Below are 24,090 nucleotides of genomic sequence, written 5' to 3'. Positions count from 1 at the left end.
TATACAGAAAAATGATTGGTTTTAAGTGTTGTAAGATTTTCATATCTTGCAGTAGAATTTCTAAAAAGTAAAGCAGCACCCATTTGAACATATTAAAAAAACAGCAGTAGGAGGAAGAAGATAAACATTGCCTGTGAAAATGTGGACAATGTCTGATCATGATAAATGTAGAATCAAGCAACCTTAAATGTGTTCTCCTTGAAATATCTTCAATTTCTATTAGAATTAATCAGGACAGAAACAATTGAGTGTCAAAATTTATTTAAACAGAAAACATCAAACCATTCCACTATTGCATTTTAGAAAAACAGATTACAACAAAATAGTTTTCATACGTTGAATTTCAATATAATAGATCAACAGCAATGCTAGTAAGTAACCGTCATTTAAGAACTAGCACTGCTAAAAAAGGGAGAAGGGAAATGGACTTCTAAAAGGCACTTTGACCTTTTCCCTTCATCCTTTAAGTGGGACAAAATCTCTGCTTTGGTTGCATAGCAGGGCAGGGGCATATATCAGGATCTGTAACAGGCACAACTTGGATGGTGTTATGTTTAAAGGCACACATGTATTGCTGAGGGATCACCACTCAGTACAGTGAGTTAGTACTCCAGAGCACTGAGACATAAAAACAGTGCTCTGCAAAATAGTGATTCTCATCTGCTCCATGATTTTTTTTTTTTACTAGATGTAGCCCCAACATAATTGTTTTTTTTCTAAAAAGACAACCTCTGTTGATGAAACAGTATTTTCATTCGGGGTGAAAAAAACTTCAGTAATTTTTGGAGGGCAAGAAATCAGCCAAATGGCACAATGATCTATTAAATATTTTAACAGACCAAATTTTGGTTTAACCTTCTCCTTTTCTCAGTCTGGTAAAATTATAGAATACGTAAGAGATGTTGGAGATATATGAGAAGTTGAGATTAAAATCAAGGGTCTACCAAATAAAATAATGGGACACAAGCATACAAAAGAACTTTTTCTAAAGGTTATATTTAAGCTGCAATAAAACCCCATACTACTGTAAAGAGAAATGCAGAAATAGTTCTTAGAAATTATATCTATGCCAAAGGAGTAAGATAGTGAAGTAATCCAATTAACAAAAATATCAATTTCATTTTTAAATGTGAAAAATAAAGCAACATACCTTCAAAAAATTGTCATGCATAGTTTAGTAATAATACTAGAGAAGAAGTTCTGAAGTGATGTATGATAATTGATTGTGACCACTATAATTTGTGGTCAAAGTGACATACTTTGTTAAAAGCAATGTTTAAGTCCAGTTTCATTAAGTATTGAATGGAAGCAAAAATACTGATTTAGGGCAAAAAAGAGGTTTTTCATAGTTCTTATTGAATTCAGGCCAATAACTGAATAATATGAGTCAAGTCGTAAATGTGTCTGATTTCAAATTCCAATCACTCTTTGTCTGACATCAAAAGCAGTGCTTGTTGAGTTCTAGAGCTAGAGATTTAGAGTAGCTGAAAGAGTTCAGCCAGTTCTTTTGCATTTGAACAATGCTTAACGGCATTGAAAAAAAGGGGTGCTTGATGTCTTTCTCCAACATCCCTAAAATATAAATAAGTTACCTGCAGACTCATGTATATATGTTTAGAAATGAATATAAATAGAAACTTGTTTTTTTCTGTTGGGATGTTTTCATCCACTTCTTTTTTTAATATTTCACCTTCAAACTTCATTCTTAGAAACTAAGATGCTTCTCCTTTAACTTTATCAGCTAAAAGTAACTAAGAGCATTTAATTTTACTGTCAATGTAGATGTTTGCTGGCTTTCTCTTTTCAATCATTTTTCATCTTTGAATTGCTTGAAGATGAAGTGAATACTGTTGCAGTTTCAATGCTGTTCTTTGAAAGTTAGGAAGTAAATGAAGTGCTGCTGCTGGAACCATTCCTGGGAACAGTGTTACCCACTCAACAATACACTGAGAGAACTCACTATTGTCATACCTGCACAGACATTGGTTTGAATTTAAGTGTTCGCACTCTCTCTAAATTCCCTCCTAGTTTCATAGCTTAAGGCAGTGCTTCCTCTCTTGCATACATGGAGGCTATGGAGACTCTTGACTTCATTGTTAACGAAGGACCTGTATCTAGGAAAGCTGTTCTCTGCATGTAGTTAATGTTGTGTGAAAATGAATAGGTTCCAGGATATAAAGACTACAGGCTAAAGCGGCATGAGTCAGTTCCAAGGAGACACCAGGACTCAGAATCCAAGTCAGGCTTTGGATCTGATTCCATCTCTTCTTTGGATGTTTGTGTAGCTTTGGAATGAGATTCCAGCTGTTCAGATTAAAAAGAAAACATATTCACAATTGAAAAAAATCTACAGGCAGTACTACAATGAAATGTGTCCAACTGGATATTTTGTTTAACCACAATTGCTTTCTAATCTGTTATTCCACACATGTACTAAAAATAAAATGGTCATGGAAGGCCTAACAGCTGTTTGCTCAGATTGTCAAAGAAATATACTGCTCAAAAAAATAAAGGGAACACAAGCAGAAGACATCCGAGATCTGAATGAATGATAGCCTTATTAAATACTTCGTTCTTTACATACAGTAGTTTATACACTGCTCAAACAACTAAAGGGAACACAAAACTACTGTATGTAATGAACAAAGTATTTAATAAGGCTATTTCATTCATTCAGATCTCAGATGTCTTCTGCTTGTGTTCCCTTTATTTTTTTGAGCAGTGTATAAACTTCCCATAAAACTACTCAGCTGGAACTTATTTATGAACTAGTTTACCTCTTAACGTTGGCTACAGTATTTATTCTTTAAGGGTTTGAAAAGGAATAGAAAGTTGGGAAAAAGCCAGTGTGTTTTCTTAAGGTATCATCTTATCAGCATCCTGGTTATTTCACCAGGGAAATATAAATGAACATGATATAAAGTTAGTTCCACTTGCTTCCAATTAGGCTGAATAAGCACCGAAGACTTGTTTAAAATAACCAGGACCATTCGGGGAAGAGCTGGTTCAGAAGATTACTTGCAAACTCTCTGTAACAAATATGCCAGGCACTTATCAGATAAATTAACTCAGATTTGTTCCAAGTTGAACTCCAACTTTGAAGTAGATCCCATGAAGGTTAATGCAGTTTAATTTGTGGTTATCTGGGTGGAATTTGATCCTGTTAGTCCTGATGAGTTAGGGTCCTAAGAAAGTTCTAGGGACTACAAGCTTGTCCCTATTGATTGGCTAAGGCTTCCCAGGGGGTGGTTTTACTATCCTTTAAAGCAGTGTTCCCCAACCGTGGCAACTTTAAAACATGTGGACTTCAACTCCCAGAGTTCCTCAGACAGCAAAGCTGTCTGAGGAATTCTGGGAGTTGAAGTCCACAAGTCTTAAAGTTGCCAAGGTTGGAGACCCCTGTTTAAAGAAGCCATCCTAAAGACAATAGTGCTGAACAATTTTTGTACTACCACAAACAGAACAAGTGTGCAATTTGGAGGGCCTTCTGGATTCCCAAATCTTGTTTGAGGAATAAGCCACCATGGCCAAGAGCAGTTTTGCACAACTTTGTGTTGTGTACCAATCTGTTCCTAGTCATGCACACCTTAATCACCTCCTGAATTGGGGTAGTGCAATGTGCTTTACATGAGGCTGTCCTTGAAGCACATTCAGAAGCTGCAGTTAATTAGGGTGACTGAGGCCCCATCAGATTTGCTTGGAGGTGTAGGTATTGTTGACTCTAGAATGTAACTGTTAGCTTTTCCCAGTAAAAAAATTACCTGGTGTGTTCCTTGTCTCCTAGAGAGAACTTGCAGCTGGGCATTAAGACGGGCAGTTTCTTGTTGTAATTTTTCTTGATCTGCCAAGCACTTTGATATTAAACCACTCAGACGTTCCACTTCAGCCTGCAGAAAACTGCATTTACATTCAGATGATGCCACAGGCAATTTCCCTCTATCACAGGATTCTGTTGAATCCAAGACTAGCTGCTGTAAAAAGAAAATTGAGTATATTCATGAATAAGTGTTATAGAAAATTGAAAATCAATGCTTTTCCAAATCACTATAGGTAATCATAGCTGGGAGATTAGATCAAAATACTAAATAATTGTCAGCCCTGGAGGCCATCTTTCTCTTTGGATCTTCAGGGCTGCCACATTTAGTGCATAGTCCTGCTGTGGGAAACTGGGAGGTGGGTGGCAAGGAGTGGGTAGAGATAGATAGCTATAATAGCATTCTTTTCTCTGGGAGTCAAGGACGTTCAGCCTGCAACTGGAAAGATGTGACTGGGAAACATCTCTAGCTGGGGCGGTGGATTGATTGGACCATGTGATGGACATGTGGGTGCAGGGGAAGGGACTTTGACTTTCCTTTGGGTAGGGAAAACCTGGGGGCTTTCAGATTCGGGTTTTTCCAGATGTGCCAATATGACATCTCTAATAAAATAGAACATTGAGGAATTGCCTGCCTCGTAGTTTTACTTGGTTGGGGATGTTACTTGGAAGCTTGACAATAATTGTAGAATAATTAGCTAATTAGGAAATCTGCAAATGTTCTAGCTATAAACCTGAAATATATATTTCTTTGGGAATGAGAAAGATTTCATCATTTTTGTAAATCTTTCTGCTTGGTTTTAGTGCTGTTTTCATATTTTTTGTCTTCCCAGTTTTATTTATTTATAAAATGTATGGGCCACCTACCGTGTTTCCCTGAAAATATGACCCACCCCAAAAAGAAGCCCTATCATGTTTTTGAACGCATGGGGTGAAGCACACCAGTATAAATTAAGTTAGGGTGGGGATAGGGTGTGTGGAGCTGCCCTACTCACCAGGCTTTGTACACTCCGACACCTGCCTCGCCTTGTAGGCCCATGTCTTCTGTGGCCGCTTGCCGCTGCTTGCACGTGTGGCCCCTGGCCTCCATTTTGCCAACAGAGGTTTCTAGAAAGCCCTCTGCAGCCGATAATAGAGGTCTGGACCAATCTGGAGCTCTTTTATCGGCTACAGATGCCTTCTGGAAAACCTCTGAAGATGAAACAGAAGCCAGGAGGTGCAGCGCGGGTCAATCCGAAGCCCGTTTCTCAGCTGCAGAGGGCTTTCCAGAAGGCTCTGACAGCAAAACGGAAGCCAGGGTTGATGCATGCGAGGGGTGGCAAGCAGCCGCAGAAGAAGTGGGTTGGCAGTAGGCTCCTGCTGGGCGGGGTTGTTGGTGCCACTGCCACAAGGTGAATCAATAATTAAAACCCCTGAAAAGAAGCCCTAGGTGTTTTTTTGGGGGGGTCAAAAGAAAATAAGACCGGGTCTTCTTTTCGGGGAAACACGGTATCTTAGCTCAAGGCAACTCTGGGCAGCTTACAATCATAAAAGATAAAATCAGATTTTGTGAAATTATGATAAGGATAGAATGAAATGTTCTTTACTAGCAATGGCCTCACACAATTCTTTAAAATCTCTATAGTTTTGAGGGAAATAGTTTCTGTCATCCAACCTTAAAAGCTTACACGCTCATACACCAGTTTGAATTATATTTCTTTCTCAGTTATTTTTAATTTAATTTAATTTAATTTCCAATTTATATACAGCCCTTCTCCCTGAGGACTCAGGGCAGTGTACAGCCAAGATAAAAAACATAGAATACAAATATTAAAACATTTAAAAATATATATAAATTTTGGCCCGAAAGTTAAAAAATCACAGACTAATTAAAGAATTTAAAAATTTCTTCTTAAGCCAACCCGGCTTGCTGGAAAAGATGGGTTTTCAGGGAACGACGGAAGGCATTGAGGTCATGGATTCTCCTTATCTCTGGGGGCAACTGATTCCAGAGGGTGGGAGCCCCCACAGAGAAGGCCCTCCCCCTAGGGGCCACCAGCCTACATTGTTTGGCTGATGGCACCCTGAGGAGGCCCTCTCTGTGGGAGCGCACGGGTCGATGGGAGGTCGTCGGTAGCAGCAGGCGGTCTCGCAGATAGCTAGGCCCTATGCCATGAAGCGCTTTAAAGGTGATAACCAACACCTTGAAGCGCACCCGGAAAACCACCGGGAGCCAGTGCAGCTCGCACAGGATCAGTGTTACATGGGAGCGCCATGTTGCATATGTAAATCCTCTTAGTTATGTAAATCCTCTTAGCCTAATAATTTCATGTATCGTACTTCATCTCTTAGACAAACATTTTTAAAGCTTTTCATTTTGCACCTTATTTCTTCCTCCAATCCAGATCCCAAACTACAGAAACTATTTCCATATATTTATAGATATTTACATTACCCAAGATTCTGATTTGCATTCGTTAATGTCAACTGGTGTGGGCGAAGGCATATGGAGTCCTTTTAGTTCATTGTAGGGAAAAGTTTCTTTGTCAGATCTGGAAGAGGCTAAGCTTTCAAGAGAAGGGGTTTGGGGCATTGGGATGAACTCTGCATTCTCCAGCTCCTATTTCACAAAGAGAGCAAGCAAATAAGAATATAAAGATATCCAACACGCTTATGTTGGATGTTACAAAAGAAATAAGAATGAGTGGCCGATTAATTATTTTAAAAGTAAACATTTTCTTTTAGCTCTATCTAATATGTTGAGCATGGTAAATTGTAACTGCTGATGATGCATTAGATATGCATTAGACACTGAGTACATACATATTCTGAATGAAATGGAATTCAATCTCTCATTCCTATCAAAAGAAATACTGCCTACAATGAATAATTGTTTCAACTGTTGAAGAAAAACTAACTGCTCATCAGGATTATAAATTCATCTAATATACATAAAGAAATATTGTATACTTTAAAAAAAAAATGCTTGTTTTTTCAATATTAATTTTTAAGGGTCATTTTAAAGTACATGTTTTGGAAAAGCCATTAATTCCAATACAACTATTAGAAAAAGTTTTATTTTTCCTTTTTTCTAACCATAGCAACAGTGAGTTACCTTGCGTAGCCAACTAGGACAGGAGCTGCTAGCAGCACTGCTATCTACAGCTACTTCTGTGGTGCTGATCTGATCTCCCATTCCGCAATCTGCTTCCATAGTTCTCCGGAAGCCTCTGCTATTATCAGGGCTCTCAGAATCCTGTTCAGTTTCTTCTTCCTCATTTGGTTCAGCTGTAGAACCCTGGGCTACTAACAGAAAAGAGTAGGGAATTAAAAATCTTAAATATGTGCTCATTTCAAGGAAATCTGATGTTCTTAAAAATGCATATACTACTGTCAGAATGGAGTTGATGTAAAAAGACAAAAGTATCCTTATGATAGAATGCAAAATTAAAAACCACTGACTCAGCCATACAGTCCTCACTTAATGACTATTTGTTTAGCAACCGTTCAAAGTTACAATGGCACTGAACAAAGGGACTTATAACTGATCCTTGAAATTCCAGCGATTATAGTAGACATGACATTTTACATCATTTAGCGACAGGGTTGCCAGTCACAATTAGTTCAGTAAGGAACTACTACCATGATGGTATGATGATGTTATCTCACAGTAAACATGAAGACAAAATTTATTTTTCCATAACATTTAACTTTTCCTATATCTATCTTTCAATTACCACAGCATTGTAGTCATACATTTCTTGTATTCTACCAAAATCCTAATATTCTTGTATGTTAACATTACACCAGCTGCTTTTCCTCTTTTTTCTCTATTTCATTCAACAAGCATAGTGGTAATAGAGGAGGCTGAAGAATATTTATCCTAGAATCTCTTTATTTCACATTTGAACAAAACACTTGTTTAGAAAATAACGGGATAACAGTGGGACAAAACACAACCAGCCCAGAAACCTCCTTCCCTTTACAGTACAGTTAAATCACTCTTCCATTGCTATTCTGCTTAGCTTCCTAACCATCATCATCTACCTCAAGATACAGCTGAATTGAGAGACTGAACTCCCTGGCAATGTTATAATGGACAATGACACTGCACTTTCTTAGTACCAGGTGGCAGGCCTATATTTGCATATAGAAAATCACCCAACTTTAAGTCAATACTCATAAGCCACCAGTAATAGAGAGATGATACTAACATGGAGATCAAACCCTGAAACAAACATAGATTTCTAAGTTGTAGCATCACACAGCCCCAGCAACTTCATGCTCAGGATTATAGGCACCTTCAAATGCTCTTTCACTAATGAGACATATGCCATCAGCGATGGAATTCTGTATAAGACAAATGGGACCAGGTTTTGTGCAAAAGAATTAATGGATCACATATGTTATCAATATCAGAAGAGAAAATAGTAGCAGAGCATTTTAATCTTCCAGAGCATTCCGTTATAGATCCCACAGAAACAAACATCACAAATGAACAAATGTCTACTGAATTCATATACATCAAAAGGTTTTAGGCTTTCTCAGAAGGTATTAACAAATACAATAGCTGTTTAACATGTTATAATTATTAATTTAGTCTCATATTTAATCTGTATAATTAATCTGTCTTTTCCTCGCGTGCCCCATCCCAATTTTAAATCCTGCATCAGTTTAGTTACCTTATATATCTGTACTTCATAAAAGCATATGGCTTTAATAACATTTGTTAGTTTGAAAGAGCTACCAAACTCCTGATTTTGAAGATCTTTGCAAATGACTGTAAATCTCCAATTTAACAACTTTCTCTTAATGACTTTTTCTTCTTAATTATGCTATCTTTTTTTCCCCTACCCTTCAAAAATTTAACATTTCTATATATTAATTTTGTTAATGATCTCTGCTGTTCCATATTCAATGTAAGACCAATGATTGTCAGTAGAGTTAGCTGATCTGGCAGTCTTAGTAGGTGTAAGGAGAATACAATCACCTCATGAAAAAGGAAAGCAATATTCTTTATTCAAGAGTTTATTAAATTTAAATGTCTATGTTTTAAATTTCTTATCTATCACCTTCTGCTGTCTATGTTCCCCTCACATCATCAAAATGTCTTCTTAAATGTACATCCTTTCTCTCTATATTGTGCTTGCAATCATTATTTCTAACTGGTGGAATATTTTCCATGTATTCAATTGGCCCAACAATTTCTTTTTAGATCTGTTTTCATAAATGCATATTGTAATCATTGTGTAGATTATACTCAATCAGTTTCCTTGTTTTAATGCCAACCTAATTTGGCAGAAAAAAAAAATTCATAAAAAGAGCAGAGATTCCATAGAATTCATATCTGCCAGAATGTTCTGAGACTATAAATATTTAAAATTTATTCCAAGCAACTGAAGTGTTTCAGCAAGGTGCACTGGTTAGAGAAAGCATAATTTCATTCTACCAATTAAATGAAAGCTAGAAGACTGAAAAGACCTATAATATTGTAGTAGCTACCGTATTTCCCCGAAAATAGGACATGTCCCGAAAATAAGGCCAAGTCTGATTTTTTGGGGTGGGCATATATGCCCTCCCCTGAAAATAAGCCCTAGTGACGGGGTGGGCGTGGCCAGCACAGGAGGCAGCCCTTCCCTTCCCCAGTCACCTCCTGGAGTTTCAGCCCCTTAACTGCTGCCCGCTGATCAGCTGAGCCAGCGAGGGCTGTGCAATTCGGCTCTGATCTCCAGAGCACCTCCCCAGCTGCCGGCCTCCTCCCCCTTTTTCCTTCTGATCTTTCTTTACTTGGGATTGCAGCACAGACACACATCCCCAAAATGCTCCTTCCGAAGCCTTCAGCCTTGCAATCCTGGAAGGGCCGTCTGGGCTGTGATCCCAAAGAAAGAACGGTGTGTGTGAGAAAGAGAGAGAAAAAAAGAGAGAGATCCGATCCAACCTCAGAGTTATCCAGGGCTGGCAGCAATGTTCTCTCCACCCCCCCCCCTTCTCTACACAACACACACAGAGGTCCCTCACCCCCCCCCAAAAAAAAAACCTCCCAAGGCAGCCACATCTCTTCACTAACCTGCTTTCCAGCTCTGTTCTCCACTGTCATGTGCAGGGCAAGAAAAGTATTGTGGGACTACGGTAAAAACACCTTTCAACTTCGCGAGATTTTTTTTTCTTCATGAGAAGTTGGAAGGTCTGAACTAGTGGTGTTTTTATTTTTTTTATCTTAGTCCAAAAGACTATACACAGGAGAGAACAGAGCTGGAAAGCAGGTTAGTTAAGGGATGTGGCTGCCCTGGGTGGGAGGGGGAGGGTTTGGCATGGGTGGCCTGGCTGAACGCCCTTCAAGTAAGCCGATGCGGGGCCTTGGAATAGCTCCGCAGCCTCTGCCTTGCTTTGTCCTCCACCCTCCCACCACCTTGCTTCGTTCTTCTTTGCAACATGCAGCCTCTCAAAGTAAGGAGAATTGCAGGCAATTCTTGTTACTGTGAGAGACTGCACGTTGCTTATGGGCAGTGTGCAATGTTGCATCTTCTGTAATGTTGACAGGCAGGCCAGGGATGTGTGGGGAGAGGGCCAGCCAGTAGAGCCCTGAAGGCAGAACCAGGGGTAAAGGGCTCCTGGCCTCCTTGAACGGGCGTGCTGCGGGAGTCTCGGGCCAGGGAGGCAGCGACCAAAAGCGGCGAGGCTCAGGATGGCTTCGGCTCGCTACTGCGAGCCTCTTAGCCGGTTTATCTCGAGGGGCGGGGAGGTTGCACAATCGGAGCACTTGGAGAGGGGTGGGCGAAGGGGCGGGCAGGCTAGGGGAAGTGCCGCGCTTGGCCTTTAAGCAGGATGGGCCTTCAGAGAGGAGGAGGAGGAAACTGCGCTCTGCCCGCCATGGACAGCCTCCCTGCTCGGAAGCGGAGGGCCCAGTGCCCAGCAACCGGGAAAGCCTCGCACTCGGGAAGCTGTGGCCACCCCGGCCAGCCACGCAATGCAGGCTCAGCCACCCCTGCACAGCGGGTACTTCCATGGCCACAGCCCTCACTGCCCAGCATCTCATCTACCCGATCTTCCTGGTTCCCCTCCACCTTTTCTCTTGCTGCTTTTGCAGCCTCAATTGGCTGCAAAAGCAGCCGTGATTCTTGCCGTCTCTTCTCTCACCGGGCATGGCAAGGCTTCCTGCCCCTTGCTTCTCCCTCTCCCCACCCCACCTGCCACCCCCAAATTGTGCCCCAAAATAATAAGACCCCCCCCCCGAAAATAAGGCCAAGCCCTTATTTCGGGGTAAAAAAAATATAAGACAGGACCCAGATTATGGGGGCAATAAGCTTTGTATAAATATACAAAAGTATGGAGGCTATTGTTTAATGCATTATAAGCCGCCCTGAGTCTCCGGAGAGGGGCGGCATATAAATCAAATTAAAAAAAAAAAAAAGACAGGGTCTTATTTTCAGGGAAACACGGTGGTTTCTCAAAATATCAATTGTCTTCCAAGAGCTAATGGCCTGCTACTCAATTCTGATCCTTTTCCACCCAGGCAAATTGGACTTTCTTAAATTCACCTTAATATGATCATATTTAGCATTATATTATTATATGAGACAAGTCCACAAGGGAAGGCCCTACAACTGCATTATTTTATTTATTCTCTAATGAATGAAATGAAGACAAAGAACAAGCTCTAAAGTGATTTATCAGAATAAATTCTCTGTCTTGTAAATAAGGCCTTTAGTCTATCTAGCAGTTATATCTTGGCTGATTACAGTCTACACTGTGATAATGGTGACTTGCAGTGATAACAGTGACTTTCAAAGCAACAATTTACTCAGTTGTCTATGCCAGAGATTGAACTTGATAATTTTTATGTAGAGATGTGCTATTCTTCTGAATTATTCTTATAATATTTTCTATTCCAACAGAGAATTATGTATTACTTACCAGTCCCAATGGACAGACCACTGCTACTGGAGCGAAGGATGGTTTTAGAATTTATAACTTTTTCTGGAGAAAAAAAAGAACATTTTCTCAGCTCAAGATTTAAAGAATATGGGAAATCTGATGTATGCTTAGTAATGACCCATTCTTACATATCAATCCAAGTAATGTGTTTTATCTTACAGTTAAGAGGAAAAAAATGAAGTAATGATCTAGCTTAACAACCCAGTATTTTTATACTTACCAACAATTATTATGGTATGCCATCCACGGCAAGATAAATCTGGGACATAATGCAAGGAGCCAAAAATGGGCCGAGGCCATGATGTACAAATATCAGAACTGTGCGCTCTCTCTGTTGGTGTCATTGCTAAACGGCCATTCCCTCCATTACCCCATGCAAATATATGGTTATCTGGAAAATAAAATAAAATAAAATAAAATATAATAATAATAATAATAATAATAATAATAATAATAATAATAATAATAATTATTATTATTATTATTTTATTTCTATACCGCCCCTCTCCCGAAGGATTCGGGGTGGTATACAGCCATTTTAAAACAAAAAATATACAAATATCAAAATGTAAAATTATTAAAAATATTACACAATTTCGGCCCAGATTAAAACCCCCAATTTAAAACCCCCAATTTAAAATAATTACATAGTTAGTCCTGCCTGGCGAAACAGTAGGGTCTTAAGGGCACAGCGAAACACACGGACGTCGGAGATCTTGCGTATTTCCGGGGGCAGTTCGTTCCAAAGGGCAGGAGCTCCCATGGAGAAGGCTCTCCCCCTGGGTGCCGCCAGCCAACATTGCTTGGCTGACGGCACCCTGAGGAGTCCCTCTCTGTGTGAGCAGACTGGCCGGTGGGAGGCTATTGGTGGCAGAAGTCGGTCTCGCAAGTACCCGGGTCCTAAGCCATGTTTACCATGTTAAAGTCAAGAACCCCATTCTAGGTTTGAATATTTATTTCTATTTAAGGATATAATAACAACCAAAATACCATTGTGGGCCCTATAGGAATATGGTGATTTGTGAGGTTTTATATTAAAATTTAAATTAATTAGTCCCTTTTAATAGTTTAAACAATACAGCCAAAAGACGAACAGAGGTAGATGCAAGCATTTCATATTGACTCATCAGTACCTACATTACAATTTGAGGCTAATTTTAACCGTGTTATTGTAATGTAGGTATTGATGAGTCAATATGAAATGCTTGCATCTACCTCTGTTCATCTTTTGGCTGTACTATTTATATTAAAAGCAAAAAAGTACTTCATGACTTGAAATATACTCCATGTATTTTATGCCTTCGAGTCAGTTTGGATTTTTTTTTATTATAATCTCTAAGCAAACCATTTTTGATTCTTTACAGACTCAATTTAAAGAAATTCACATCAACCTACTAATGCTTATACTTACCATCAGTAGCAGCTATGGTGAACTCATCACCGCAGGAAACTCTGATGACCTGTTTTCCCCCAAGGGGCCCTCCTAGTAAATTAATGCCTAGGTGCTTCTTATAATCCCCAACACCCAACTGTCCACACTTATTGGAGCCAAAAGTAAGCAGACGACCCCGCTCTGAAATAAAAACAATTATGTAATTAGGAACTAATAATGCAGAAAACTGAGAAACACTGTCAAATAATATATTGTGAGTTGTAATGCAAGACGTCATTTAGAACACTTCATCATTATTTGTTCTAAGATTATAGATTTCCTTGCCATGAAGCATGACAAGAGATACATTCATCTTAAGCATTTCTAATAGGTAATAGGCATCATTTCATCATATCTTTACCAACATGCATATGTTTCTATTAGTGTTGATTATAGTCAAGATAATTTAAGTTAGACACAGGCCCATCTGGAACTTTGAAAATAAAGTGGCTCTAGTCCATTGACGGTGTAGGTATAATTAAGTCACAAGACTCCTAAGATCAGTAGAAGACAATCTTATTAGACAGAATCCTGAGGCACTCTACCATTTTTATGTTATATACAATTTCAGATTATCTCTTTTCCTGATCAGGTAGAAATATTTCCAGATAAGAATGGAGCTGAAATCACTTCTATTTTTCTTGTCAAAGAATGCCTATATGGCACATGTGCATGCACACACACACATGCACAAACATATTTATTTATTTCAGGAGAATTATCCTAATAACAATCAGACTGCAGATTGTGGTCTTGCTTTTTCATTTATTCATGTAAATAGTGTAATTGTATAGTTAATGTAAATTAATGTAAATTAATTTTAGTACTGTCCTCCCAGGGTTCAGTAGAGCAGTCCCATCCCAGTCCACTAGAGACTGGATTAATCAGTTTCATCATCAGCTGCTGGAGGGCAATCAGCCACAGTCAATTTGGCAGAAAGTTGTAAATTGCTCCCACTGCTTTGTTGCCCTTAGTCATTCTGTTTCTTTATATACCATGTTTCCCCGAAAATAAGACCCTGTCTTATATTTTTTTGAACCCTGAAATAAGCGCTTGGTCTTATTGCCATGTGCTCAAAAGCCCAATTGGGCTTATTATCAGGGGATGTCTTATTTTGGGGAAAACAGGGTAGGTAAGGAAATAGCTCTGAAACTATTACCCAATGGGTCATGGGTTGTCTAATTGGTGTACCTAACCACAGAAATGATAGTTTCATAATGTTATCTCACTCAATTCACTGCTAGGAATTTAAGAGTTAACATTCAGGATTTTATTTTTAATCCAATAAACTAACTGCAGTTTAATCCCTGCTGACTGCAGTAGTGTGAAATAGTTTATGGAGCTAATTTAACATGTTTACTATGTATTATTAGTTAAAAATTGTGCATTAATTGTAATTGTAATTCTGTCTTTCAGATAGAGGTCGATAGCTAAAAAGGCAAATATACAGTAGGTATACTTAGTTGGAAGGGGGGAGAATTGCAGAAAGGCATAATAGCTATCTAAAATATCTGAAAAGCATCCAAGTAGAACAAGGGTGTCAAACTTGATTTCATTGAGGGCTGCATCATGGTGGTGTTTGACCTTGGGGGGCCGGGGTGGGCATGGCCAGCTTGATGTCACTTGTGTCGGGGGCACCTGTGGTGACCCAAGTGCTCTGTCAGCGAAAACAGGCTCCCAAGCTCCATTTTCGGCTGTGATGGCCTCCTGCAGCCCTCTGCCAATGAAAATGGAGCTCAGAGGGGCCACCTACTACCCTCCCGAGCTCCATTTTTGCTGGCAGAGGCACCGTGGGGCAGTCCTTCACTGTTTCCAGGGCAGCCCCACAGGCCAGATCTAAGCAGCCCGCAGGCCAGCTCTGGCTCCCGGGCCTTGAGCTTGACACCCCTGAAATAGAAGATAGGACTGAACTGTTCATGTTAATTCCGAAAACAAGACAGAAAACAAAAAGTTTAAATTACAAAGAATTAAATTTTAATTAGGCATCTGGAAAATGTTGCTAAAGGATGTTTAAAAGAGCAGATTGCCTTGGAGAGTAATGGATTCTCCTTTGGTGGAAGTACTTAAAAAAAAATTAGATGGCCATCTTTCAGAGATGCTCCCCTAGACGCTTCCTGAATTGAACAGAAAATTGGACTAGATGATCTCTAAGGTCCTTTCTAATATTTAAATGCTATCACTCTATAACTCCTAGTGATTGCATCAGTGCAGTTACCTGTCAATGCTACTGGGAAGGTTTGCATTACCTTCTTCCAATATTTTGTTTTATTCTATAACTTCCCAGTTTACTTAATAGCTTTAAGATTCCCAGGGTGTCACTTATATGAGTGAGTAATAACCCAAAACTGACACTGCTGAGATTAATCTGCTGCCACCTACTGAAGTTGTAGGTTAGCTTACCCTTATCTAGAAATAAAACTATATCACAAGATAATAATTTGATCTTACCATCGATGGCAGCAGTATGTGTCTTTCCTGGAGCAATAGTGCGAATCTTGTAGAAAGAGAGTTTCTTGGCCAAAGTGAAAGTTGTAGCATATGGGATTTCTTGATAAGCCTATGAGAAGACATAAATTTTATAAAACCAATGCCATGATTTGGTACATGCTCACAATTTAATCAAGAACGATGCATGCAAAGCTTGAGAATGTCTTAATATCACAAAACTCTTTGTAAGAAAAGCAATATTTATTGGTTCTTGTATAGGCTTTCCAAACATGCATAAAATTATTTCTAGAAATTGTAAAACATATTTATTTGCCGCCCTTTGGTTCTTTTTAATCTGTCAACAACAAATATTTGTTATTAATTTTAAAAATTATATTTATAAGGATGTGTCATGAAAACATTATTTCTCTATTTTCATACAAGGCCACTCACATCATGATTAATGATCCCTGAAGTGCATTGGTTCAGGCCTAGCTTGTTGAATTCATTCAGACCACAGGCCAACACTTTGCCAGCTTGTGTAAGGAGAAAGGTTCCATCACTGCCACACTGGACTGAGACAATATTGGAAGTCTTTTGAATTTCTACCTAAAAAAGAAATACATAAAATACCTCAACAACTGAACACAGTTGCTGCAGAGTCCCAATCGACAGAGACTTGGGGGTTTTTATTCCTAGTTTCTTGACACCTGGAGTGGGAAAACAACAGTTGTGGAAAGAATCAAAGCCCTTCTAATCTGCTACATGACAGAGAAAAAGCTATTCAGACTACAATGAGGATTTACAAAATAAAGGCAAACTGTTGTCCATTGCAGCAATTTGAAATATAACAATTATAGTTAATCCCCAACTTACAACCATAACTGAGCCCAGAGTTACAGCCATAAATTGGTGCAGTTGTAGGCTGAGGCATCACATGACTGGTCCAGATTTTTTGCAGCAATCAATAAGTGAATGCCACAGTCATTAAGCAAATCAATTTTCCCAAATGGGGATTTTTACCAGAAATTGAAGTTAACACTGGAAACTGGCAAAAAAGTCAAAAATCACAGTCAGGTGATTCAGCAAGTTACCATAAAGGTGAGCTGGCTATCAAATGTCCAAATGTGATCACATGCCTGCAGAGTGTAAATGTATATGGTCATCATAACTTTGAACCCAAGCCATAATGTAGCTTTTTTGGGGAGGGACATTATAATTATGAACAGTTGTTAAGTAACTGGTCAGAAATCAAGGGCTACTTGTATATTGTATGTTAAATGAAAAAGGACAAAAAAATTTTACAAGTTATACTTGGAACACATAGAAGGAAAACCTTGCATCAATTTGGAATTTTAAAAATTAATATTTGCAATTTAAAAGAAAAGCAAGGATACTATAAATCTTTATCTAGAACCATGGAGATAATCAGAGTAGATGTGCCTGGTTTGTTATGTAAAGCAATACTTTTTCTATCTATCATCTGTTTTATATAGGAGAAGGTAAAATAGTCATATGGAAAGATGCTGCATTCAGAATATAGTTCTTTTCCTTTTATTTAAAACATTTATATAGTCACCCACATTCCTTTTTAAAAATAATTTTATTATCATGAAATACAATACAAAAGAAAATGAAAATGGGGGGAAATGGGGAGGAAAAAGGGAAGAGAAAGAAATATGGGGTAAAAGAGAAAAAGGAAAAAAACATTGACTCCTGATTCTTTTGGCACAGTAGAATAAGATAATAACATTACAACTTCAACTTTTCACTTTTACATACTAATAGTACTGGCCATTCCTATAACAATGAATGTATCTAATTAGCAAAACCCAGAGTCAAAGTTTCACTTTTTCCATCTCAAATACAAAATATTTGCTCATCTTCTAACTAACTGCATGGCTCCCAATCAAACATTCTTTCCCCTTGTCTGTATTAATTTACAAGACCTTAATAGATATTTGTTCTTAATATGCTGAATTAGAAAGAAAATGTCTCAAGACTAGGAAATACAGTCAAGTTCAATCAGTTTTACCTTTTGTGGGATGGAATGATCCTCTTCTGAATCCAAACCCAAGCGGCCTATATTTGGGGAGAAACAATGATGAGTATAGGTAAAATTAAAAGAAAGCTATCCATCAACCATCTACCTTTCCAGAAGCAGAAATCCTCATTTAATCTGGTCTATCATGATAGTGTTCCAAGGAAATTTACTTCTATCAGTCATTAATCTTTACCAAAGATTAAAAACTGCCTGTAGAGTAACCTACCATATTCTCCACAGCCCCATGTGTAGACCTCATGATTTCGTGTCAGCACTGCCACATGATTATCTCCACAGGAAACCTGTTCCACCGGATTACTGGAAAAAAAATTGATTTGCTGGGGCTCCAGGACCTCAGACCCAAAAGCCTTGTCAATGCCAATGCAGCCATAGTAATCTGAACCAAAGGCAAAAGCTTGACCTTCATCTGCATGAAAACAAGGGATACATGAATAACTTAAAAATCCAATGGTTATCTTCCTGTTTAATACAGGGAGAATTTAACTATAGTGCAATCTAATTACTTTGATCAAGCCACGTCCATTATGGCTTAATCTACTACATCATCCTAGTCTGGCCCATATCTGAATTATATAAAGACTGCCACTTATAATCTATGTATTTTTAATTTTTGCTTCTGATTCATTTTAATGATTTTATACAATCACAAAATGTAATATAAAAGCCAATATACTGGCATTTCAAAGAACACAAAACAAATATAAATTGGCTTTTGGAAGTTGTCCTAATTCCAGCAGCTGCAGGTTTGTCTGCCTTCCAGGTTTATCAATACCTGAGTATTACATATTCCCTTGTATTTGGGGTATTTTCTCTTTTAGTTAATACACTTTTTCAGTTCTTCCATAACATTTTTGGTGCATTGTTACCTATGTCTCTCACCTGTAATGCAGATTGTAAAGTCATCTCCACACGATACTTGACGAATAGCTTTGCCCTGCAATTTTTCCACATGCTTAGGCTGCCGATACGAAGCTTTATCTCCATGTCCCAACTGACCATGCAGTTTAGTGCCCCCCTGCATGTTCTATTAAAAAAATATATTTGATAAAGTGGTTTAAGAGCCAAGGAATATTGTTAATGAAAAGAAACTAAAATAAATAATATAGAGTATCGAAGAACCAGAGAGACCTCTATATTCCTCCGTGTTTCCACAGGATAAAATGGCCTATTCTTCCTTCATCATCTAAATAATACTGGTAATTATTGGGTTTTTTGTAGGTGTCCTATGGAATGTTGCTCCAGATAACCATCTAAATTTTGGAATACTTTTTGGAAGATGCGGGAGGTGGAGAAAGAGTACCACTCTTGTTCTTTGGAACCTAGCTTATAGTAGGCAAACTCACTGAATGAGGGAATACCACTTAGGTACCCAAGAATGAAGTAAAAATAGACATGTGTATTTTCTGATTATCTAATAGTATCAGATATCAACAGTGATGTAGCATATATCAAAACATAGAACATTAAACTGGGAATCCCTTCCTTAACATAGACTAACATTTAATATGACTTACATTTAATGAGTTAAATTCTATTTTATACTGTCTTCACATATATGTGTCCCTTATGTCTTTTCCTCCAAGATAAGGCTACAACTTATAGTGGCTGAATATTATTTCCAGCATTATTTTAATATCTATTTTGCATGAGGTCCGTTCTGCTTGAGTTCAAGTGCTGATTGGAACTAAAAGCACTCTACAGATTTGACTATTAGCACTTCTGGTATAGTTTTCTCCAGGTACAATCAGCCCATCCTACATAGTGTAGCTACAAAGATGCTATGGCTACCCACCCATGAGAGAGATGAGGAATTTGGGAACTATTATTAGTGGTGGACCCTCCCCATGGAACAACTTGCCCCATGAGGCTGAATTAGCCCCCATTTTTTAAGTCTTAAGTAAGCTGGTCAAAGCAGCATTCTTTTGTAGGACATTTGGTTAAGAAGATTTTAAATGAAGATAGCAAGAGTTATCATTTTAGGATTATACTGATGTTATGACTTAATACAGTGTTATACTTATTAAGCCACTAAGCCACCTACAGCTGCCACAAATAGGTGGCATATCAATCACTTAATATAAATAAAACATTAATCTCTAGAAATACTTAATTCCTTCCAGCTGATAAATTGGGCCAAAGGCTCTTTAGTTTGCAGTTCCACTTGTTCATGTATTTGGGACATGAATGGATATAAATGTAACTGCTGTTTCTTTGCTCAATTGGAGAGGCCAGTGTGATCTGTCATGATGACTTCCTTGCAGTACAAGATGCAAATTCCTAGTAGCATTTGATCCCTTCGTTGATGGCAGATGCCAAATAATAGTGTTTTGGAGAATTCCTCTCTCCCAACCTTCCCAAATTCTTTTGACACTTACCACCCAAGTATAGAGCTCTTTCTCCACTGTTACCACTGCAAAGTGAGTGTTTCCTGCACAGACCTGCCGTGCACTGCAGCCATTTTTAATAACATCCAGCTTCTGAGGAGTGGACTTTCCACCTCCCCATACATATACTTCACTACTGCGTGAAGTCACCACTGCAATAGGTGCTTCATTCATAGTACTTGTTCTGTAAATCACAAGAGATCTGTATGGATACACTGTTTACCATGAGCTGCTTTTCTAAGCCTCTAAAGAGAAGATAGATGGAAAAATTTTAATTTCCAGATTCCATGCAAAAACACTTCATATAAGTGCTAAGAGTTTTCCATATATATATAAATATACATTGGCATGCATTAGGTTCAGAGGCTAGACAGACTGCATGGAAACATGGAAGAAAGCAGCATCTTGTAAAGCAAATAAAAATCAGAAATCAATTTGAAGACACATATATACAACTTTTGAATTTTTAAAGGCAGTGACATGAATAAACTTATGAGAAGGGCGTACAAATACATTGACAAATTAAACTATTGACATTTTTAGCTGTATATGTAAATTGTTCAGTAATACAGCACAATTTATAAGTAGGGTGATGTATAGTAAATGGAAATCTAAAGTAAATGATGGGCATGGTTAACAATAAAAGTAAAACTAAATGTAACTTATAATAGTTTAACACTTGCATATTTTACAATTTAAATGTCTTAAATATAGCATTCTTTTATAGTAATTATCTACCAAGAAAAGTTATGCAAAAGGTTCAGTGAGGAACAGTCAGTTTCAGGTGATCTATGTTTGGACCAAAAGACATGCCTGGGATTTGTGCTCAAACCAAAGCACCAGGACCTCCAATGTGTATATTTGGCCTGGGCATAGAACCAGAACACACACATCTGGGCATAAGTATTCCAGGGTGGGAGACAATGGAGGAAAGGCAAAGGCATTTCCTCCATTTAGTGGCACTGAAAGGGGTAGAAAGGTGCTAGGAAAATAGGCAGACAGCTGGTTGGATTACACCATTCCTGATGCAATATTTGATGACAATAGCATAGCATTTAGACTTATATACCACTTCATAGTGCTTTACAGCCCTCTCTAAGCGGTTTACAGAGTTGGCATATTGCCCCCAACAATCTGAGTCTTCATTTTACTGGCCTCGGAAGGATGGAAGGCTGAGTCAACCTTGAGCCTGGTGAGATTCGAACTGCCAAGTTACAGGCAGCAGGCAGCCAGCAGAAGTAGCCTGCAGTACTGTACTCTAACCACTGCGCCACCTCAGCTCAATACCTAAAAGAAAATAAGACCCTGGGAAGTTTGGAAGAAAAGATAGCTGACTGTTTGAGTTCTGCTGCACTTGAATTGAAGATGCAGCAGTGGAATTCAAGCATGGGAACAGCTAAAAGAGGCAAGGACAAGTATGATGTTGGCTAGTGCTGAGGCCATGAAAAGGAGGAGGCAGAGAGAAAGAAGGCAGATGTATCAGCTTTGCCTATTCACCCTGCAAGATCTCTTCAGATACCTATTATTTTATTATCTAGATTGTACCCTTCCACTGTATAAACACATGCACACAGAGATGGCTTAGGATAGTCTTTGGAGCAGCAGAGGGAGCCTTCCAAAGCACACAGCTGTTTTAACACTTTTGGGAGAGGTGTTTTGCTCATGCTAAGATACTTGCAGAGACCAACTATTTTCTTCTGTTTTATTCTTCAACATGTATTCCTTTACCTTGGGCGTTTGTTTGGGCCATTAAGAAGTGCAACTTTTTCCTCCATATCCCTGCCAGGAAGAATAAACAGTAAGAATGGTGCATCAATACAGCTTTTTCAACAGGAATCATTATATGATTTAATGACACTGCAAATAACCCTTTTATAAAATTGTACTGTAAGCTACAGTGTCTGTAGTAAATATTGAAATTTCTACATAATAAGCACTGTTACTCAATGCTTGAAATACACAATATCCATAACACGCATAGATTAATATAGCCTATATAAACAATGGACATGCTTCAGTGTTGTGTAAATGTAAATTGGGGAGGTTTTATAAACAGGAAATGGGGGAAATAAATTTGCCATTCTCATCAGTCCCTATGTTCTCAAAAATCTGTTCCCAAGGATTGGGGGACCCTTTATTGCCTGAGAGCTGTAGGGTAAAGAAGAAATTGACAAAAGCTTCCATCCTGCATTTAAAAAAAAATCTCTTCTGGAAAAATGTTCCCTCTAAAAACATAATATATGCCTGGGAGGGATATATTATGTTTCTAGAGGCACTAATCCAGACCAAATTTAAGAGCTTATTTGTCAGTTTAATTTGGAGACCAATATTGCATTTCTACACCTAGAGGCAGAGAGATATAAACAAGTAAACCTAGTATAGGGCCTGGAACATGAAAAAACAAAACAAAAATCCAATCCAGAGAATTAGGTCACAAAATAATCACAGAACCGTAGTACAAATAAGTCTGTAAGGAGTATTAGATTATTTTAAAGAAGCCAAGGGAATGAAGGGTCCAACCAGCCAAATGACTTTGCTACTTGAAACCAAGCAGCCAATGGACCACCCATCCTCCTCCCCAAGTCAAAGCTAGCCAAATACTTCTAGTACAAGATGTGGAATACCTCACAAGCACCTCCCCCATTCATGGAACTAAAAATGTAATGGCAGCAAAATAATTGACTAATAATTTGCTGCCTCACATCTAATTGGTAAATTGTGTTGTTAATTCAGATGCCAATTTAGCTGATTTTCTCACACTATAATTATAAATCTAATTTAGATTTTAACTTTAAGAGTTTCAAGGCTGTTGCTTAAAAATCTATAGCATTTCAAATAACTAATTTGTCAGGACAATTTTTCTATTTTAATATTTTATACTTCATATATTATCTGCTTTGATATTTTTCAAATGAAATAAAATAGAGGCTTCAGTAATCTAAAAACTTCCACTGTGTTACATGTTTTTCACCGTCTTTAACTAATAAATTAATCTCAAGCAATGCTCATCCATGGACAAAAAGTTTGAGAAATGTTTCCCTTATGTTATGTTTCCCCCTTAACAGTGAAAGACTGTTACTCTTTTTGAAAGAAAATTTTCTACATTATGTCAGATAGCATAGGTAAGGATTCTGATAAATTCTGACAACCTGTTTATGTTTAATATTTACCTCCTGCGCTTCTTGATAAATGGACTCTCAAGTAGCTCATCAGCAGTAGGTCTCTTCTCTGGATCCTAAAAGAGGTGAGTGACAGATCATTTTTCAAATCTTTAACTCAAGGGCAATGAATAAGTTACATCTTTGTAGTCTCTTTCCATTTCCCCAAACACAGCAAATCAAAAGGGCAATGAATAAGTTACATCTTTGTGGTCTCTTTCCATTTCCCCAAACATAGCAAATCAAAAGGGCCATAAAATGAGCTCAGATAGTTTAACAGTGCTTATGTTAAATGCAGTAGCCAAGGAGGACACTTAACTATGAAGCTAAGTGACAACAAAAGTGGAACCCTGAGTGCAGGAGCAAGGTGCCAGCTAAATCTCTTTTGCTGCTCTTCCTCTCCTCTTACACTTTTCCAAACAACGCATGGCAACTTTTTAGTGTTTAAATGAAGCATTTTATTTTAGCATTTAAACCAAAATTACTCTCACTGAATTTATAACTAATGTGTGCTGTCATACTTGTTTTTCTGCTGAAAGAAAAAGAGATATAACATCTACATTTCCCCCAATACCTTCCAACCTATTCCTCCAAAATATTTGCCAACCCAGTTTGCCAAGAACAGCAAGGCCTCATACTGACTTCAAAGTTAACACCAATACCAGGCTGGGGGCAGGGTTTGTCAGCGTGTGTGGGGAGGAATAACCTCAGGATTTGATTTATCTGCTAGAAAAGATAAAAATAGAATGGTTTTGCTAATTTACTGCAGCAATTTTCCTTTTGCAGTTTTACCAGAGAAATTTCCCTTCCACCTTGACTCAGAAAACCAAGGTAGATCTCTATAAGAAAAAAAACAGATTATGGTGTCTCAATGTACAATGTACAACTAATCTGCG

At 38.2% G+C, this 24,090-nt stretch overlaps 1 protein-coding gene across 4 annotated transcripts in view; it reads right to left on the bottom strand.

Annotated features, from left to right (window-relative positions):
* Window positions 1–244: 244 nt before the first annotated feature.
* The window catches only part of NEK9 (NIMA related kinase 9), a 38,216-nt gene continuing 14,370 nt past the window's right edge, over window positions 245–24,090 (bottom strand). Inside the window, exons 8-22 of one of the 4 annotated variants that reach the window (XM_034418134.3) lie at window positions 23,207–23,271; window positions 21,765–21,815; window positions 20,028–20,220; window positions 18,532–18,676; window positions 17,858–18,058; window positions 17,623–17,669; window positions 16,041–16,196; window positions 15,609–15,717; window positions 13,140–13,301; window positions 11,949–12,119; window positions 11,708–11,770; window positions 6,909–7,099; window positions 6,249–6,413; window positions 3,762–3,971; window positions 245–2,304 (exon numbers count right to left, since the gene is read on the bottom strand). In XM_034418134.3, the coding sequence (XP_034274025.2) occupies window positions 2,182–2,304; window positions 3,762–3,971; window positions 6,249–6,413; window positions 6,909–7,099; window positions 11,708–11,770; window positions 11,949–12,119; window positions 13,140–13,301; window positions 15,609–15,717; window positions 16,041–16,196; window positions 17,623–17,669; window positions 17,858–18,058; window positions 18,532–18,676; window positions 20,028–20,220; window positions 21,765–21,815; window positions 23,207–23,271 (2,052 nt within the window). In that variant the 3' untranslated portion in view covers window positions 245–2,181. The remainder of the gene's footprint in view (window positions 2,305–3,761; window positions 3,972–6,248; window positions 6,414–6,908; window positions 7,100–11,707; window positions 11,771–11,948; window positions 12,120–13,139; window positions 13,302–15,608; window positions 15,718–16,040; window positions 16,197–17,622; window positions 17,670–17,857; window positions 18,059–18,531; window positions 18,677–20,027; window positions 20,221–21,764; window positions 21,816–23,206; window positions 23,272–24,090) is intronic. The other 3 variants (XM_034418136.3, XM_034418135.3, XM_087874210.1) reach the window with 3 other exon arrangements.

Source organism: Pantherophis guttatus, chromosome 1 (genome assembly GCF_059756535.1).
Source record: "Pantherophis guttatus breed Tessera chromosome 1, ASM5975653v1, whole genome shotgun sequence".
Lineage (NCBI taxonomy): Eukaryota > Metazoa > Chordata > Lepidosauria > Squamata > Colubridae > Pantherophis > Pantherophis guttatus.
This window is presented reverse-complemented; position numbering and strand designations above follow the sequence as displayed.